General features: G+C 46.6%; 1 protein-coding gene across 2 annotated transcripts; it reads right to left on the bottom strand.

Annotated features, from left to right (window-relative positions):
• Positions 1 to 906: 906 nt before the first annotated feature.
• LOC146514865 (transcription factor 7-like 1-A) lies at positions 907 to 13515 on the bottom strand. Of its 2 annotated transcripts, none has more exons than XM_085167484.1 (12): positions 12447 to 13515; positions 12294 to 12363; positions 11013 to 11152; positions 5539 to 5616; positions 4756 to 4873; positions 4590 to 4671; positions 3896 to 3970; positions 3043 to 3186; positions 2776 to 2941; positions 1938 to 2045; positions 1815 to 1863; positions 907 to 1734 (listed from the first exon to the last, which is right to left on the bottom strand). In XM_085167484.1, the coding sequence occupies exons 1-12, from the start codon at positions 12621 to 12623 to the stop codon at positions 1202 to 1204; spliced, it is 1740 nt and encodes a 579-aa protein (XP_085023610.1). In that variant the 5' UTR covers positions 12624 to 13515; the 3' UTR covers positions 907 to 1201. The 2 variants fall into 2 exon arrangements, with proteins under 2 accessions (XP_085023610.1, XP_085023609.1); XM_085167483.1 differs by having other exon boundaries at positions 4590 to 4674; positions 12447 to 13441.
• Positions 13516 to 19655: the final 6140 nt, after the last annotated feature.

The following is a 19655-nucleotide window of genomic DNA, read 5'->3' as shown; positions in this document are numbered from 1 at the left end:
ACGCAGTTACAGATATGTTAATGTTTTAATGACTTTAATCTCAGAACACAGCAGAGCTCTTTAAATTTGAGTTTCTGTACAGATTATAATTTTACAAGGAAAACTTGGATCATCTCTACACATTAACCAAGGTTTTAACTTTTGATGACTTTAATCTACCTTTTTTGTCACCTGCCACACTTTAACAGCCACTGTTACAGATTATAGACACAGATTGTTGGGGCCCCTCACTGTTACTTCCTGAGAGAGTCACCTTTTTTTGTGATAAATTTCTATATTTAAATGTTGGATTTTCCAAGTATATTTTCTTTTGCTGAGTGTTTCTCAAAACCTTTTTCCTAAATCTTTCCAAGACATTAACATCAGTGGAATCAAGGTTATGACCACATGTACACGAGTTTATTATTTTTCCCAAATTAGTTTTGGAAAATGTTTTTGTCCTCATATAACCAAAACAAAAAAGCAACCTCAAGGTCTGTGGAGCTGGACAGAGCAGCAGGTGGTGACATAACCATATCCATGAAATAATTCAGCTTGATCCAAAAACACGGCACACAGGCAAAGTTTTCTTTTTCCTTCGTCCACACATAAAACACTGAAACTCTGGAAGCAACAAAGAAAAAGCCTGTGGGTATTAAAGTACCGTGTATGTGTGCACCTTTATTTTTCTTGTTTAGTCTCAGAGATGAAGCTCGTTTTCTTTATAATACATGACGTTAATGTCGGACATTATCTAGGCTTGATTTTTTCAAAATATTCCTGACTCTGATTCCACAGAGACTTGGATAATCTGCTGCAAACAGTAAATGAGATAAAAACAATGGGCCGCGATGTTTCGATGATGATCTTTGACCCCAGAGTCAGAGCCTGTTGGACGCTGCACACAGAGAGCTCTGAAACGTCAGGTGAGAGCTGAGTGAAGGTTTATTAACAAAGAGGAGGAAACAGGAAATCTGTTTACACTCAAAACTACCAGGTAAAAAAAGCATGTTAAACAAACTAAGCCCCGCCCCCTCACTGTTACTTCCTGAAAAAGTGTAAAAATAGTTCCTTGGAGTCCGAGGTGCAGTCAAATATTGACCAATTACACGTCCTTTTATTCTCGTACAAACATACAAACATGACACGGATAGAAAAGAGCATAAAAAACAGTGGCGGTAAAAACGAGGTCAGAATTTATTTGTGTTTCTCACGCCGTTCGTCACGGCTGATTGGTTCTTCGGAGCTGCTGAGTTAAGGCACCGTGAGAGCTCGAAGAGGTAGAAGGCGGGGCCAGGAAAGGCTGAGAGCGCAGAGGAGGGGGCCGTTGTTGCGGGGACGAGGCGGTGTTGGAGGAAGGCGTGGGGGGGCCCGTGGTGATGGTGGCGCGGTTCAGGGACAGTGGTGGCCGCTGGGGCTTGGTGGTAAGGGAGAGCGGCTGCAGCTGCTCGGGGTACGGTGACGTGTGCCCACTGAAGGACGACGAGTGTGTGTGCTCCGTGTGCGTCGGCGCAGGGGCAGCGGGCGAGGCCAGCGACGTGGTGGGAGTCGCGGGAGAGTCCAAGGAGGAGGCGGGGCTCGCCTGTGACAGGTGGGTGTGTGTCAGGTGAGAGACGGTGTGCGGCTGCGTCAGGTGATGGCGCACGTGTGCAGTCTGTGTGTGCGGTGGAGGCGGCGGTGGGTCCTCGGCTCCCACGGAGACACGAGGCCTCTTCAGCTGCGGGGGGAAGTTGTCTGACGGTGCCGCCGCGGCAACTGAGGAGCAGACGCACAAAAGTGACATCATTGTGACATTTTCTACATTGTCACAAAGAAAACAGCAAACATTGCATTACCTTCGAGCTTCATCTCCATCCTCGCCCTCTTTCTCTTCTTCTTCTTCCCCTGCAGGAAACGAGCCGTGAGCACGTCAGCTGACACGAACATGTGACACATGATCACGCAACTTTTATACTCACATAGTTGTCTCTGGCCGACCAGCCGGGGTAAAGCTTGGAGTGCAGGAGCCTCTCTTGGCGTGCCAGCTCGTAGTATTTGGCCTGCTCGTCCTTTGTCAGTGAGTGCCACTGAGGACGGAAAAAAACACAGCAGACACGTGAAAAATGACGAATCCATGAACACGGAAAACAAACAAACAAACAAACAAACAAACAAACAAACCCACCAATGAGATTCAATCTAAACTTATTTATATATACTTATATTTATTTACATAACCCTGCAGGACTCGGCCACAGTGAGGAGGAAGAACCCTCTTTTAACAGGAAGTAGGCTCAAGAAGGGACAATCTACCTCATCACACGACTTTACTATTATTTTAGCTGTGATGAAATGATTTCATCATAACTTTGAATGTTTGATGATTCAGAGAATCTTACAACTTTCCTTTATGTAATTTTAATAAAGTTTAAATCTCAAACATGAAACTGATTCGATCCTTTCTGAACTTCAGATTCTTCCATTCATCCCGACGGCTTTATGACGCTACACCTGACATCACTTTCTCCATAATGTCACTAAGAGTGACCTCTGACCTCCAACTTTCTGTCCAAATGACAACTTAATTATTAAAATTTATTTTATTCATAATTGTCTTGATTTATGAATCAAGAATAAAAACTTGATTTATTCTGAAAACATCACAGCTGTCAATAATTTTACATTTTAAACGTGAAATAAATGTAAATATGAAAACATGAATATTTGAACATGAATATGTGAATAAAATGTGTCTGGAATGTTAAAATGTGTAAAGACATTAGACTAAAAATAAAGCTCCGCCCCCTGGCGCAGTACCCTCTGTCCGAGGATCTGGTTGATGGACGAGCTCTCCTTCACTTTGCACATGGCGACCACTTTGGGCCGCTCCTCCCTCATGTATAGCATAAAGGCGTTCAGCGGCTTCTTGATGTGCAGCTTCCTGTCCTCATCGCCCTCGCGCTTGGTTTCAGGTGTCGCCTTCCTGTGGGGACACAGGTGTGAGACGGGTGAGTGTAACCTTGGTGACAAAATGGGTGGGAGGAGCAGCTGCTGGAATTAAACTGTGAGGCCATTTATTTTTACCTTGGCTGAACGCTGCTGGCCCCGCCTCCGTCGCAGCTATCACTTTCAGGCTCCTGCTTGACTTCGGTGCGGATGATGGCGGGGTGGGGGACGGACAACTGAGGGGTGGGCACCAAGCGAGGAGAGAAGCTTCTCGACACCAGACTGAACAGAACAGGGAAAGGTTAAATACTACTGGATCATTAAAAAAGCAACAATTCAAGGAGTGCTGCTACATCCCATATCTGAGCATGCACTAATAAAAGCGTCACACAGACGGAGATGGTTTATGAATGGTATACAGTTGGTATATTGTTGAATTCCAACAGTGAAATAAAGCACGCAGAATAGGAAATGAGACAAAAACAAAGAAAATGCTATTTTCCATTAACTTTCATGCTGAACTGAAGAAATATGAACAGTTTTACCACAAAAAACAAGAAACTGCATTAAATATGGACATGTTTATTTTAACACCTACTTTGCCCTGAAGAGTCCAGGATAATATATATGTTAATTAAATCAGCTTGAGCTATAACACTTTCAACAATGTGAGAAAACTGGCCTGGCTCACCTGTTTTTAAAATATGGATCTGGATTTTTTTCTTTATGTTTTGTTTTATTTTGTTTATTTGTCATTTTAACAAAATAAACCCACAATAATCCAAACTGACTCAACATGTAAAGCTTTTACTTTGCTAACACAACACGTGATCCCGCAAGGCGTCCTGAAGCCTGAGGAGTAATACAAGGAACTCTGACATGAGGCGATAAGGTGCGAGGATCACGCTTCACTTCAGCCACAGTGAGCAGGTGGAGCTGATTCAAACTACACATGAGCATCAAAACGGCGTGTTTAGTCTCGGTCGCTTACCTCGACATGGAGGCGTTCATGGCGAGTGCTGCCGGCGAGAAGCCCCCGGCTATGGGGTACATGTGCTGGCCCTGCCTGCAGACAGAAACACGAGCAGATGTGAGGACTTCTTGTTAGCTGACAGCCGTGTAACATGTGCAGAAACCTCTCGCCGGCCCCACGACTGGATCTGCCAATCAGGACGGCCGAGGAGGTGGGCGTGTCCCCTCAGTGTTTAAGGCCGGGGGTTTTCCTGGAAGCATCCTCTGATTCTCCAGCTTTTACCAGTTTAAGATAAACACGAGCCTGTGTCATTCAGCAGCTGATTGTACAGGTACGGCAGGTTTCACATGAATCGTCGTGATGCCGTGTTTTTATGACTTCCTGGTCGGCGGGAGCCTTCAGCTTGAACTGGATCAACAAACACAAAGTTCAGCTCCTCGCACTCGCTCTGTCGCTTCCTCATTCATAACTGTGCCAGAAGAGCTCAGCTCTGATTGGCTGAAAGGGTCACTGCAGAGCATCAGTGATCCAGGTCAGCAGTGGTACTTCAGTACATTTCCTCTGTGCTTCCATGTGACTGAGTTTTTTCTCTTCCCTCAGAAACAGCATCATTGTTTCCTGTGAGGGCTGTGATGTAATTGTGAGATTACCATGGGAACCCTGAACCGTGTGTGTGTGTGTGTGTGTGTGTGTGTGTGTGTGTGGTACTCACAGCCATCCCAGAGGGTGTGGGATCTGAGGCATGGCTCCAGGGGAGACTGGGTAGCAGGAGGCGTGAGGAGACCGGGACACCCCTGCTGCAGAGACAACTCAGCTTCATGCTTCAGCTTCACCATCATGCCCACAGGATTAAAGATGGAGGCAGGGATGCCGCTTACCTGCTTCAGGAGAGAAGCCAGGTGAGGCCCTCGGTGGGGAGAAGGCCTCGGGGCTATAGGACAGCAGCGGGTGGAGGTGGGACACGTGGGGATGCTGCACTATCGGCACACTGCTGGACTGCAAATGGACACAGAGACAGCAGCTAAGAGGCAAAGATGAATATGAGATTATAATCTCAGGGTTCTGGATTATTGTATCAGAGGAAGGACAGATTATTTTCTTATAAATAGCTCCTCGTGTTACTGATGCCTCAGAGCGACTCCCCGACCCAGGCCTTGGTCTGACACTATCTGTGACATTACTGTAATACTGCTATGTGAGGGTGACTCAGTAATAGGGAAGCAGTTAGCGGGATTAGCGCAGAGCTGGAAGAACAGAATGATCGGATTAAAGCTTTCTGACGGCTCTTCTGTGTGCAAATCCACCAGGACATCATTAAAACTGCAACATCAGAAGAATGAAACTCAAAGAAGTGAAGAAGAGATGGATGAAATGGCTGTGTTTGTCCACCAGAGGGCGCACTGCAACTACAAAGGCCGAGCAGCTGATCGGGGCAGTAAATAAATAAGTGCACTCTCCATAAGAGGCTGTGCACATCACCCTGATTTACAGCGTGGTGATGGTGAGGATGAGAAGGAGCACGGTCCGGCTTGTTTTAACCTCAGATGTTGAATCAGTGACTATCTCCATGACAACATGATAAACTGGAGAAACATCATCCTCCACCTGCCTGAGAACCAATCAGGACGGAGCTGATGTTAGTTTCATCTCTAAGCTCTTACCAGGTGTGAGGGAGTCGCTGTGTCTCTGACGGATGCTCTTCCTGGGACGTCGAGCAGCGGCCACTGAAAGGGCAGGTACTGTGGAGACGGACACACGGACACACACGCACGCACACACGTTGGTCATGATTTCTCTGCAATATTTACCAGTAATCCCAGCACTGACACAAATCTGGATGAAGGGTTTAAAGCCTGAAGGAAATCATCTTCCTCAGCCTAATAAAGTCTTTGCTGAAGGCCACGTCTGAGTTTCCTCCCAGCAGGTCAGACTAATCCACAGAACGCCCACAGGAGCAGCTTCCGGCCTCAAACTCACCATGAAATGTAAACTCATCACCGAGGTTGCCCATCTTATGAAAACGAAGCAAACTTATTGGTGGAGGAACTGAAAGGTCAGACTTTTGCAGACTTTAGCTAAGCTGGCTGAGCACCGCGTGTTCCAGCAGCTCTGTCATAACTGACCAAACTCCATCAATGCTGGAACGAAAGCTGCTCAGACACGTTTCACCTAAGCCTCATCTGAGCAACGCCACACAGGGAGAACCCGACACTCCCACTTCTGTTTTCATCCAAGTGAAGCTTCAACACGTGTGTCCAAGAACACGTTCACAGATCAGGTTCATGTCTGCAGGAGAACAGCTCACAGGAAGTCATATTACACCATCTGGACACCTCGTTTCCTCAAATCAGGATGAACAAACTCACTGCTGCAGTGGCACCAAAGTGTGTGTGTGTCCGGGCTCTGAACACACACGGTGCATCTTTACTTTAACAGCTGCACTGAAACACTCTGACCCATCTGGATGTTCAGGTGACTGCTGATAATGTGCAGTGATGGGGGTGATGATGTGACCTGTCCAGGTGTGTTGATCTGAAGCTCTGTGTGTCAGTGTTGCAGGAAACACTGACACCAAGATGAGACATCGCACTTTGTGACGCATGTTTACATTCCTGCACACCAGAAACACCAACACAGGGCCACACCCACTGATGAATGGACCAATGACCTGGCTTACACGGGGAGGAAGAAGAGGGACAGATTAGATCTAAACCGAAGTTGTTCTGACCCCACCCCTTCCACAAACACACACCCCCATCCCCCTCACTTTATCAAATGTAAACAGACCCCAGGTGCTCAGTCCTCCAATCAGCTGTGACCCCTGACCCTTAACCACAGGACCACTGTGGCTCTGATGTACCTTCTGGACTGCAGTGACATCACCACCAAGCACCTGAGCAGGTGAGCAGGTGAGCAGTACGTGCTCAAAGTCCACAAAACGCCATGAACCACCAATAAGAACGCAGCTCTTATCTTCTCCCACGCTCTGTAACAAGCATGTAAACACACACACACACACACACACACACACACACACACACACACACACACACACACACTGCAGTGAGATGACTTCCTTTGCATCGTCTCACTTTCCGCCTCGCTTGTTTACACAGAGCGGTGCAACACCTAGTGGTAGGCAGTGTCATAACATATTTAGAGTAACAGGAAGTTACTGAGTAGGACTTTCTGTTGCAGTCTAGCCAGAGCAGCAGAGTCTGAACATCTCCATGACTTGCTGCGATCTCCGGGTAGAAGAATGACGGCAGCTTCCTTCCAGAGTCCAACCTCAGGGTTACCGAGGCACTCCAAAATAAACAAAGCAGCCCCCCCCCCCCCTCAGGGAAGTAGTGCTGCGTAACCCTGAGTGAAAAAGAGGCGTGCTGATGGTGGCAGGATGCCCTGGGTGGATTCAGAAGCGTTGGCTCACGGCGAACAGCAGACATGTTTGGCCTGACTTACGTCCACAGCTCAGCTACGTCAGTTGCTCAGTCATCCGGCTGCCTTTAGGGTCCTGAAGATGCTCCACCTCAACCTGCAATTCCAGCCTGAATGGAGCTCCTTTCTGTAAGTCTCTGGGGGTCCACCTACAACGTGCTGTGGGATGGAGGAGGCAGTGATTGTGGTCGAGGTGGTTTTCGCTGTCCAGCTGTTGGAGGTTATTCTGGAGCGATGATTGGCTGAAGCAGAACTATGGTGCTGTGGTCTTTTCTTAGGGATGTAATGGCCTTCGTTTCCTGGAGGGCGAGGTTGGGAGGAGCAGTCTACCCTGACTGCTGATCTGAGACGTGAAGACGCCTATCGAGCTGATGCCTCATCTTCCTGTTCTGGTCCTGATGGTCCGGGTTCTGCCTCGGGATCAGATGAAGGAGACGCCTTCAGTTTGATGATGTCAGAGCGTGTGTCATGAACCATCAGTCTGACCCAGATCTGCAGCGAGCAGCAAGCGCTTCCTGTTTCCTCCACGTTTGGGAATAAACTGTTTCTGTTCTGTGTACAGGAACACAGTGAAGAAAGCAGAACTGTGTGTGTGTGACTGTGTGTTAGTGTGCATTAGTGTGTGTGTCCCTCTGTGTGTGAGGGTGTTTAAACAGGTTGTCCTCCTGGTATTTTAAGACACTGCAGACAATATGAAGGAAAATAAGGAGCTGTGGGACTGTCTGGCCTGCTGAGAGGGACCAACTTTAACTAAACAAGCACACACACACACACACACACACCCGGCTTTATCAACAACCTTTTAAAGCCCAGCCCCCTCGGTCCTCCTGCTTCTATTCACGACAGCTCAGGTGTGACTGACTGCAAGCCAGCTCAGCCAATCAGTCAGATGCTGATTACAGCACTGCAAACAAACCGAGAAGCTCTATGTGTAAAATAAGAATCACCAACACTTCACCAGCGTGTCCCCACAGGTCTGAGATTCAACTCAAAACAGAAACACTGAAAACAGCACATCAGACTGGTTAAACTGGTTCAAGTTGGGATTAAATCCAAAGCTCACACAAAAATATAGATAAAATAAAAATATAATCATCGTGTTGTTTTCTGTTCTGCAGAGGCTTCTATGCAGACATTCAGACACCACCCCACAGAGCAGGTGGAGAACCAGCTGTAACCTCAGGCTAAAAGATTAAAGTCAGAAAGCTGCAGTTCCTCTGACGGCCAGCAGGCGAGGCCCACACTGAAATGTCCAACTTTGGGAGAAATGATTGGTCACTTGGATGAGTGACTGAAAATTCATGTGTAGATGAACACATTCACCTTTTTGGGACTGGATGACTGAACATCATCAAGACAGTACAGCAGACATGAACATGCTTCCAAACCTGCTCTCGTGTCACGTGTTTATAAATCCATCCATCCTCTTCTGCTTATCCAGGACCGGGTTGCGTGGGCAGCAGCCCAAGCAGAGAAGCCCAGACCTCCCTCTCCCCAGCCACCTCCTCCAGCTTGTCCGGGGGAACACCAAGGCATTCCCAGGCCAGCCGAGAGATATAATCTCTCCAGCGTGTCCTGGGTCTGCCAGGTGGTGTTTATAAATCACCAGTTTAAACACCAATGATGATGTCACAGTGCTCAGTGCTCCATCAATCTTTTGTAAACAGTCCATGCACTAACCTGCAAAGGGCCTGAGTGTGTGGGCAGCTTTAAATGGAGACATTCGCCTGTATCAACATGCACGTGTTACCAAAAAACAGGACTGACATGCTCAAATTACAACACACACACACACACACACACACACACACACACACACTGCAAATACACTAGCTTCAATGATCTGAAAGGTGTGTGCGTGTGTGCGCGCGCACGTGCCCATGTTTTCAGTGCCCGATTAATGACAGCCTGGTTACTCTGACGCCCTCAGACTGCCAGGCGCACCTCCTCCAAAACACTGAGGCTACGCCCACACTAATGCGTTTTTGTGTGAAAACGCATCGTTTTCTCTCCGTTTTGGCCTCCCGTCCACACTGAGACAGCGTTTTCCTCAAGGAAAAATGCAGCATTTTGAAAACGCTCTCGAAAACACATACATTTCAAAACGGAGCTGTCCAGTCGCAGTGTGGACACTGGAAAACGCAGACTTTCTAAAACGATCACATGTATCACATGTTTTTAGTCATGTGATGCAGTCATGACTAAAACAAAGTCATGCCCCTAAACAAAGATAGCAGAGTGCATTATACAGCAGTTGCTTTGTTTGCTCTCAATTTTGACAGCCCTAAAAAAAGATTAATACCAGTTTGTACATGCTCCAGGTAGCTTTTCTTCAAATTCTTTAATTCTCACTCGCTTTTGCGAATGCACAGGACTGGAACGTAAGCGTTTTGGGCCATTTCAATATGGACGCACAACTCTGTGAAAACGACTGAAAACGCTAGTGTGGACGCGGCGCGTTTTCAGACGAAAACGCTGTTTTCAAATCTATCTGGGCTAGTGTGGACATAGCCTGAGAGGGGTGCAGGAAGTCTGAACTGTGAGCAGAGCAGGGATACCTGTGCTATTTCACACCTGAGCAGCATCACCAGACTGCAGGTGTGGCTCGTACTCGACACCTGGACCCGGCTCTGGTCTTTCAGCAGCTGCATAAAGGCTTCTTTTGCTGTCTTGTGTAATCTCAACGATGAACATAACCCACTTTTGGTTATCACACATGTAAAATAATTTGAAGAGAAATTACAAAAATGTAATTTTTCTAAACCTGAAATCCACTGCAGAGTCAGTTTTATCCTGATGCTCTTTTCTCAGTGTTTCTGTCAAAAGACGTTTCAGTAGCCAGAGGCCGAACTGCGACTTAGCTAACCAGCTCTCGGGTAATGATAACAATAACAAACCCACCTGAGAGCTTTCAGACTTTAAACACACAGGAGAAGGAAAGAAACCCCAGACCTGGGTTCCTGGGAATACTCGGCTGTAAAACTGACATGAAATGTGGCCTCAGGGGAAAAATGATTTATTTGTGACAACCTCAGGGAGTGGCACCAATCATCCTCCACCTCTGGTGCCAGGCTGAACAACCGTAAAACCACCTTCTTCTCGTCATCATCCACTTTGCTCTGTAACCACGGTTTGCTTTAAGCCCCGCCTCTACCCGAGAGCAACCTTCAGATCAGAGCCCCTCACCGTCACACTGCATTAACCTCTAATCCCAGCTCGCCAACCCCAAGCTACAGCAGCTAATCTGCAGCTCGTCACTGAGCTCGACCTGCCCAACCACACACACACACGCACGCACACACACGCAGCCTTCAGGTGAGTCAGCGTGATTTTCGTCTCTGCTGCGGCCTTCTATCGGGTTAAAGTGTGTCACGTGAATGGCTTCATGTGCACGAGCGTGACTGAGCTGTACCAACTGTAAGTACACATCTAAAAATAAATCACCTAAAAAAGTAAATAAATACATAAACAAATAAATAAAAATGCTCAAATTGATAAAATATTTGAAAAACATAAAATCAATTTAAAAAAATTCAATAATAAATTTTTAAATTCTATAGATAACATTTTATGTTTTTCAGATAACATTGACAAAAATCTAAAAAAAAAAAAAAAAAGTAATTAAAATTTGAATGAAAACGAAAAATGAAAACCAAATGAAAAAAACACTTTCAGCATCTCTGTGTCTGCATCTTACCGTTCGGGCACCCGCCGTCAGGGCTCCATTGGCGAGGTACGGGCTGCAGAGGTTCCCAAGGTCAGGGAACATGAAGAACGGGTACCCGACGTAGGGCGAGGGCTGGAGGAGGCCTCCATCACGCTGCTGCTTCCTCAGAGCTGAGAAACAGATAAAAAGGATCAACAGTGCACGCTGACCTGAGACCAGTTCAAGTTCAGGCTCACATTCAGTTCAGCTTTTACAGCCCAAGACCTGAATCAGATTATTAATCAGCTGCATCTCCAGTGAAACCCTCATTCTGATTAAGATCAGGAATTCACGACGCCAAACACCCTCTGACTTCACCGCACTGCTGGAAGCAGGAAGCTTACACGTGTAAGCACAAAAATGTCGGCTAAAAGAAATCAATACCAAAAACAAAATTTAAATCAAGCTAATGAAAAATTTATTTTAAGTAATTTATCATTACTAAAATATCTAATTAAAATAAATAAAGTGTTCTAAAAGAGCCAATGAGAGAGATATAAAATACTGAATATTTGTAGCAAAAATTTAAACCCCCCCAAAACTATTAATATTTAAAAAATAAACAAACATTATATGACAGAAATATGCATGAGACATATTATTAATATTTAAATATTCAACAATAATTTTAATTAATATTAATATTTATTATTTTGTATATATTACATTACATTTAAATAATTTCTAAAAATGTTACATTCCAAATGTACTTAAATGTCTAAAAGACGTGAAACACACTCAATATAATTAAAATAAGATTCCAACAAAGTCAGGAGCAAATACATGAAGCAAGACAAGTTGTCCAAGAAATTACATTAACCCAATAAAATTTTCTAAAACAATTAAAACAGTCAAAATACTTACAATAAACTAAAATATATAGCAAATAAACATAAGTGTTTGTAAATACAACTGCTAATAGCTCTCTGAGACACCCAGAAATATTTATATAAATAATGTAAACATAAATGTGGCATTATCCTTTAAATGCAGAAAATATGTGCTTAAAATATTAATAAAAAAGGTCAGACATGTTTACAAATACAGAAACATGGGTGTAAAATAGGGCTGGAAATAAAACAATCTAAATGACAATAGAGGATGATGTCAATAAAGTACCCAGAAACACCTGGACTCTGTTACAGGTGTGTCTCTTGGAGGTTTCACCTGGTCTCGGGTACACAGAGCTCCGTGTCCAGGTGTTCTGCTGCTGGAGACCATCTCCCTCCCAGCGGGCTCATAAACTTCATAAAGCAGCACTGTGGCTCTTACCTTCCTCGCTCAGCTGGCTCTGCCTGCCCCTGCTCGCCACACCTGGACGGGGCTCGGGGCGCCGGTCTGCCTGCACAGAGGAGCACACGGGGCGGGTAAACACAGCGCCCGCTGGGGTCCCGGCTGCCCCGCTGTGGCCCCGCTTTGACTCACCTCTGAGTCCGAGCTGCTGTTGGTCTCTGACTCGTTGACCAGGGAGGACTTGACGTCGTCCAGATCTCGCTCGGCGGACACGTTGCGCTTCTCCTCCTGCTCACCTTCGTCTTTGAAGGCGATGAGCTCGTCGCTGGCACCCAGGTCGTCGCCGTCCTCCCGGCTCAGCTGCGGCATGGCTGGACGCTAACGACGGCTAACACTAGAAGCGACTTAAGGGCTAACTCGCAGTTAGTACACAAAAGTCCCGGAACACCGAAGCCCTCTCCCGGGAAAGTAGTTAGCTAAGGTCGACTGTGCGGGACCTCCTCAAAGTCAGCGTTAATGCCAACTTAACGGCTTTTTCTATCCTTTTAATCCGTTAAATAAACAGAAAACTCCCCCAACAGCTAGCTTACATGCTAGCTAGCTCCGTGCGGCGTTCACGGACACTTCAGCTTCAGGCGTCGAATTCCTGAGGAGCGCGGTCCTCCTTCAGCCGAGCTCCTCCAAGAAAAACCTCCTTACCAAAGCAAAGTCTCAGCCACAGATGCTTCAATGATTTTAAAACACCCCGTCCCACCAAACATGAAACTAGAATTTTAAATCCCTCACGGACGGACCGTCGACATCTTAATAAGCAAGCCCGAAAAGTTCATGTCCCCCTGTGTGCAGTTACTCCTCCAGCGGAGAAAGTGGAAGGCCTGCCCACGGTGATCCCTGCATCGTTAGTCCGCTCTGAAACGTGCACAATTCCGCACACCGCTGCGGTTTTACTCTGCTCGTTTCCGCATATCGCGCAGTTTGCTGATTCAATACGATCACTGGAGGCGTGGGAACGGAGACGGGCTGCACTCAAGTGGAGTGGAAGGAAAAGACTGCGGGGGTGGAGGCTGGAGGAGCAGTGGACCTGCACTGGCCCCGGATCAGTTCACCGGAGCCGGGTGCACGGGGCCGCAGGCTGAGCTGATCCCGGATCAGGCACAACAGGTTGATCCTATCTGCGCGCAGAGGAGGAGGAGTTCACACGGAGAAAAGGAGACTTTCAGAGTTTAAAGGAGCAGTTCGACACTTTGTGCCCTCACGGACTGAAACAGGACACACTTCCACCGCAGATGCCGAGCACAGACCCCGGGCCTCAAATTCCGCACTCTGCAGCTCCCCCAGCGGCCAACAGGGGCGCCAGCGGCGGGTCAGCCCCCATACACTCCCGTGTTAACGTGTCCGACATTTACAGCAGAAATAAACACGTTCACAGCAAACATACATATACATACACACACACACACACTTGTTTTCATATCATAACCTAACCATAACCTAATTGTAACCCCAACACTAAGACCACATTTTGAGTCTCAAAAATATATTTTTCTTGTTTGTCTGCCAATATTCACTAACTACTACCTAAGTAGTAGTAAAACGGTAAAAAAAAAAAAGGGATGTAAACTGGAAATAGAGAAAGTTCAGTACCTTCAAAGTAAAAGTCAGGGTTGCAGTTAACATCTTTCATAAGGCAAAACTTTTATGTTGAAGTTTCCATATCCAGTTTATGTCCCACTCAGGTAGTAGTTAGTGATTATTTGCGGACAAAAACTACAAACATTAAATACTACAGACACAGGCGGCTGTGGCTGCTAGCTGTCTGCTGTCTTCATCTCAGCAGGTATCTGTATAAACAATATTGGGAGCAGACTTTCCAGAGAGTCTGAAATCCGGGTTGGATGAGTGAAAGTCTGTTAATTAGAGCTGTACCTGTCCATATGTCGCCCCCACATATATAAAAGTGTTATGAGCCCAGCTGGAGCTCTTGGATGGTCTGTTAGTACAGTAACTTCACAGCAGCCATTTTATTGGCCTCATGATGTCATTAAAAATGCTCCAAAAGGCTCCGAGAGCCACAAACATGGTCCAGAGGTCCAGTTAGCAGACAGCTAGCAGCTACAGCCACCCGTGTCCCCATCAACCTGCCAAAGGGGGCCACGGCTGTAGTAATGCAAACTTTAAGCCTTAATCCAATTTAAACAGGTGAGAGTAGGAATAATAAATTGGTGAATGGCGCAAGTTGTATAAATGCTTTAAAATGAGGAGTCTATTGGGACGGACTCACTGCTGTCTCTGCTGGACGGAAGAGGAGCTGCAGCTCAGTTCTCTGTTTCAGTGGGATCATGTGGATCTGGCTGGATTGGTGGAAACGAGGTAAAAACAGCTGGCACACCGATACCGTCTGTCCGGTATCAGTTTCTGCTGCACGTGAGCACAGTGATGGGTTGTGGTTCTAGAAGGCAGAACCGTTTTGGCCCGAGCGCTGCGCGTGTGTTTGTGAAACGTTGGGATGCGTTTAGGGCCGGTTTGGAGCTTCGGGTTTGATAGGAAAAAGAAAATAAGCTATCATCAGCAGAGCCGGGCTGAGGAGCTGATTATTGTTTCCAGCCTGTCTGTCTGTGCTGATGAAGCAGAGCAGGAGGCATGTACTATCCCCTCCCAGAAACACTGAACACACTCATTACTGCCCACTCACAGTTCTGCTGTGCTCCCTGTGGAGAGCAGCATGGTGGCAATTAGGCAGTATTGCCCCAAGGCCCCCACCCCTTCCCCTCCCCCCTCTGTCTTTTTGTTTGTTTTTTCCTCATTTTCTAGGCTCTCTGTCCCCCCTCCTCGCACCATGCAGATTACAGTCATGCATGCTGAGATTACAGCAGAAGTCTGAGGACCAAGCAGAGACACACTGAGTATGTGACACAGAGGCCTCACAGAGACTACCTTCACGTTAATGACAGGCTGGCTCTGTTAAATCAGCTCTCATTAAAGACAAAGAGCCTGTTTCCATCATAAACACATCCCTGAGTCTGGGGACACACACACACACACACACACACACACTGAGGAGACTTAACAACGCATGCTGGGATTCTTCTCTTCTTTAAATAGTTTAAACTCCCAAACAGGACTCTGAACCACACATATCCCTCCATCTGCATCCTTCTGACTACAGGCAAATCGCTCAAAATGCCCGACTTTGACTGGACACGTTAATACTGTGTGATGTTAACCACGAGCAGTGTCGAATACTGAGTTCAGTGTGTGTTCAGGAGTCCCAGTGAGGCTGCAGTGATCCAAACACTCAGCTTATCACAGAGATGCTCAGCATGTAAAATTACCTGTAGTAGTGAAACCATACATTTAATGTTGGCTTGTATACATTCAGTTTATATGAAGCATTGCATGAATAAATTAATAATCTATGACTTTGCATTTCACTCAGAATTGTTGCTTCTTGTTTGAAGGTGCAGAATAATGCAAAGAAGAATTATTTTGAAGGAAGTGGCTGCTTTGTCAGAGCACAGCTCGTTATTGAGCGTCTCTCGGCCACACTTCACCCTCCTTCACACACAGCACACACTCCACTTCCTTGGAAACAAAAGAGGGATTTCCTCCTCACCGAGACGCTCTGGAAGCTCAGCACACACCCACGACCGTGTAGAGTTAGACATATGTGTCTGGTCCCGGTCCCCGGGGTCACCGGGTTCACGACGTGGGCTGCAGTGGGAGGCAGCCTCTGTGGTTACGACTGAGTGGCGGTATGCAGGCCTGGAGAGCCCTGGGGAGCTTCGCTGTGATCCTCCTGCTGATGCACAGCTGCTCGAGTTTCAGCTGCTACAGCCAAACAGGCCCGGGAATCAGACTTGAACCCTTACAGGACTTCAGGTCCGTAACCCCGCTTCCTGCTTATGAAAGCAGACACCCCGGTGTATCCTCCCCCCTCCAGATGTGCTCATGCTCTCTGACTTCTTCCTCAGAGGAAGAAGACTCTGAAAGTGTTGGAGCTTAGTGAGGACATGCAGTGAAGGAAGTGTCTGCTGCTATTTCAAACTAAAGCTCTCGATCAGATCCACAGAGCAGACATGATGGATCCTAACAGGCTGAAAACATCTGCTGAGGTTTCTCACTCAAACTCATTGTTTTACCAGCTGCAGTTTTCAGCAGAGAGCCCAAAAACTCCAGATTACAGATTACTCTGACAAACAGAGCTGAAGTTTAACTCAACCACAAGACAAACCAGCAGCTTCAGAGAGCAGCCCACAGCTGGAAGGCACAGCTGTTAGGAGAGGGAGAGGCTCTGCCCACATGCAGCTCATGGTTTCTGTTTGTGAGTGGCGGCCAATCAGAAGAAAGTTGAGTTTAAGAGGGTGGAGTCTAAACAGCTTGTTTTAAACCAGAGCTACACCAAGAGCCAGAATGAGAGATTTGAGGTGTGCATGATTCACAGGTGCTCTGTGAGAGAGTCTGGAGCTGTGCACTTTAATCTGACAGTCACTTTAAATAAAAGAATACAACTTTCCAGACATTTGAGGTCAAATGTGGAAGCAGCACATTTTGACTTTTACTAAAAGCCAGAAAAAGAACAGTGTGGAGTGTCATGATACAAACCCACAAATAAAGCTAAAGGTTTCTCACACAGAGATGAGCTCATCTTGCTGGTGCTCTGAGGACAAATGTTTAATTTGGGAAGTCTGAGTGTGCATGTGGGTGAAAATACAGAAGTGAAACTGAAAAAGGTCAAAGACGTGGAATTTGGTACTGCAAATATGTTTTCCTAAACCTCAAGCAGCCACAGCGTTCATCACTGACAGCAGAATGCATGTTTGCTCTCAGGCTCCTCAGGGCAGCTTTGCATGATCGCTGCTCAAAATAATTCTTTTTTATGTGATCCTGGGCCTCAGTGCAGCCTGTCTTACACTAGCTGTTTTAGCTCCTCCCCCTATCTTTTGACTGGCTCCCCCTCACAAACAGAGGGTTGGACTGCAGGTTGGTGGGGCTTCATGGCCATGAGCATGTCACAATAAGTGAAGCAGCATTGATCCAGGAGAAGAAAACGAGAGAGAAAGTTTCTATGGAAGTTTTCTGCAGAAGGTTTCCAGCAGGGCAGAACCTCTGTAACATCTGAGCTCCTCACGTACCACCGAGATGGTGGCAAAGACAGACACAACCGTAGAGCCCTATCTTCAGCTGTGATGTCACTTCTGGCGTTTGTGAGGCCGCTGGCATAAAGCAGGTGTAGCAGGTGAGGGGAAACCTCACTATACAGTGGGGCAAAAAAGTATTTAGTCAGCCACCGATTGTGCAAGTTCCCCCACTTAAAATGATGACAGAGGTCAGTAATTTGCACCAGAGGTACACTTCAACTGTGAGAGACAGAATGTGAAAAAAAAATCCATGAATTCACATGGTAGGATTTGTAAAGAATTTATTCGTAAATCAGGGTGGAAAATAAGTATTTGGTCACCTCAAACAAGGAAAATCCCTGGCTCTCACAGACCTGTAACGTCTTCTGTAAGAAGCTTTTCTGTCCCCCACTCGTTACCTGTATGAATGGCACCTGTTTGACCTCATCATCTGTATAAAAGACACCTGTCCACAGCCTCAACCAGTCAGACTCCAAACTCCGCCATGGCCAAGACCAAAGAGCTTTCGAAGGACACCAGGAAAAGAATTGTAGACCTGCACCAGACTGGGAAGAGTGAATCTACAATAGGCAAGCAGCTTGGTGTGAAAAAATCAACTGTGGGAGCAATCATCAGAAAATGGAAGACATACAAGACCACTGATAATCTCCCTCGATCTGGGACTCCACGCAAGATCTCATCCCGTGGGGTCAAAATGATCATGAGAACGGTGAGCAAAGATCCCAGAACCACACGGGGGGACCTGGTGAATGACCTGCAGAGAGCTGGGACCAAAGTAACAAAGGTCACCATCAGTAACACACTACAACGGCAGGGAATCAAATCCCGCAGTGCCAGACGTGTTCCGCTGCTGAAGCCAGTGCATGTCCAGGCCCGTCTGAAGTTTGCCAGAGAGCACATGGATGATTCAGCAGAGGATTGGGAGAATGTCATGTGGTCAGATGAAACCAAAGTAGAACTTTTTGGTATAAACTCAACTCGTCGTGTTTGGAGGAAGAAGAATACTGAGTTGCATCCCAAGAACACCATACCTACTGTGAAGCATGGGGGTGGAAACATCATGCTATGGGGCTGTTTTTCTGCCAAGGGGACAGGACGACTGATCCGTGTTAAGGACAGAATGAATGGGGCCAAGTATCGTGAGATTTTGAGCCAAAACCTCCTTCCATCAGTGAGAACTTTGAAGATGAAACGAGGCTGGGTCTTCCAACATGACAATGATCCAAAACACACCGCCCGGGCAACAAAGGAGTGGCTCCGTAAGAAGCATTTGAAAGTCCTGGAGTGGCCTAGCCAGTCTCCAGACCTCAACCCCATAGAAAATCTGTGGCGGGAGTTGAAAGTCCGTGTTGCTCGGCGACAGCCCCAAAACATCACTGCTCTTGAGAAGATCTGCATGGAGGAATGGGCCAAAATACCAGCTACTGTGTGTGCAAACCTGGTAAAGACCTATAGTAAACGTTTGACCTCTGTTATTGCCAACAAAGGTTATGTTACAAAGTATTGAGTTGTATTTTTGTTATTGACCAAATACTTATTTTCCACCCTGATTTACGAATAAATTCTTTACAAATCCTACCATGTGAATTCATGGATTTTTTTTTTCACATTCTGTCTCTCACAGTTGAAGTGTACCTCTGGTGCAAATTACTGACCTCTGTCATCATTTTAAGTGGGGGAACTTGCACAATCGGTGGCTGACTAAATACTTTTTTGCCCCACTGTATATAGGGATATCCTGTCTGTGTGACATCATACAGAGCCAAGAGTAGAAAAAACACCTGAACCCTGAGTGTCTGCCTCGCAGGGAGCAGATTAAAAACAGCTGGAGAACATCAACACGTGGAGATTTAGCTTCATCCTATTTATTACACAGCTCTTTAAATTCACAGCTGAGGGCTTTGACATTTTTCCAAAGTTTAAGTCTAAACATCTACACCTCCTCCGTCGGACTCAGGGGGTAAGTGGGCTCCCGTTCCCTCTGTCAGCCGTCTGCAGATTAAACTGCAGCAGATTGAGGACGTCTGGCAGAGCTCAGGTGAGTTTATCAGCTCATCTGTGAGTGTTTGTGCTGCTCTGAGCTCGTCACAGCCCAGAAACAGAGGAATCGTAACAGCCGAACTCCAGCCGTTCCATCACCCCCCGGACTAATTTACTGTGAAAGTCAGAAACTTCCTCTCTGAGGGTTTCTGTAAGTGGCTGCATGGAAGCCTCAGACACCACGCTGAGCAGCATTTGTGTGTGTGTGTGTGTGCGCGCGTGT

The sequence above is a fragment of the Neolamprologus multifasciatus genome, chromosome 7, assembly GCF_963576455.1.
Source record: "Neolamprologus multifasciatus chromosome 7, fNeoMul1.2, whole genome shotgun sequence".
NCBI classification, from domain to species: domain Eukaryota; kingdom Metazoa; phylum Chordata; class Actinopteri; order Cichliformes; family Cichlidae; genus Neolamprologus; species Neolamprologus multifasciatus.
The sequence above is the reverse complement of the archived record's forward strand: the minus strand, read 5'-3'. Positions and strand labels throughout refer to the sequence as shown.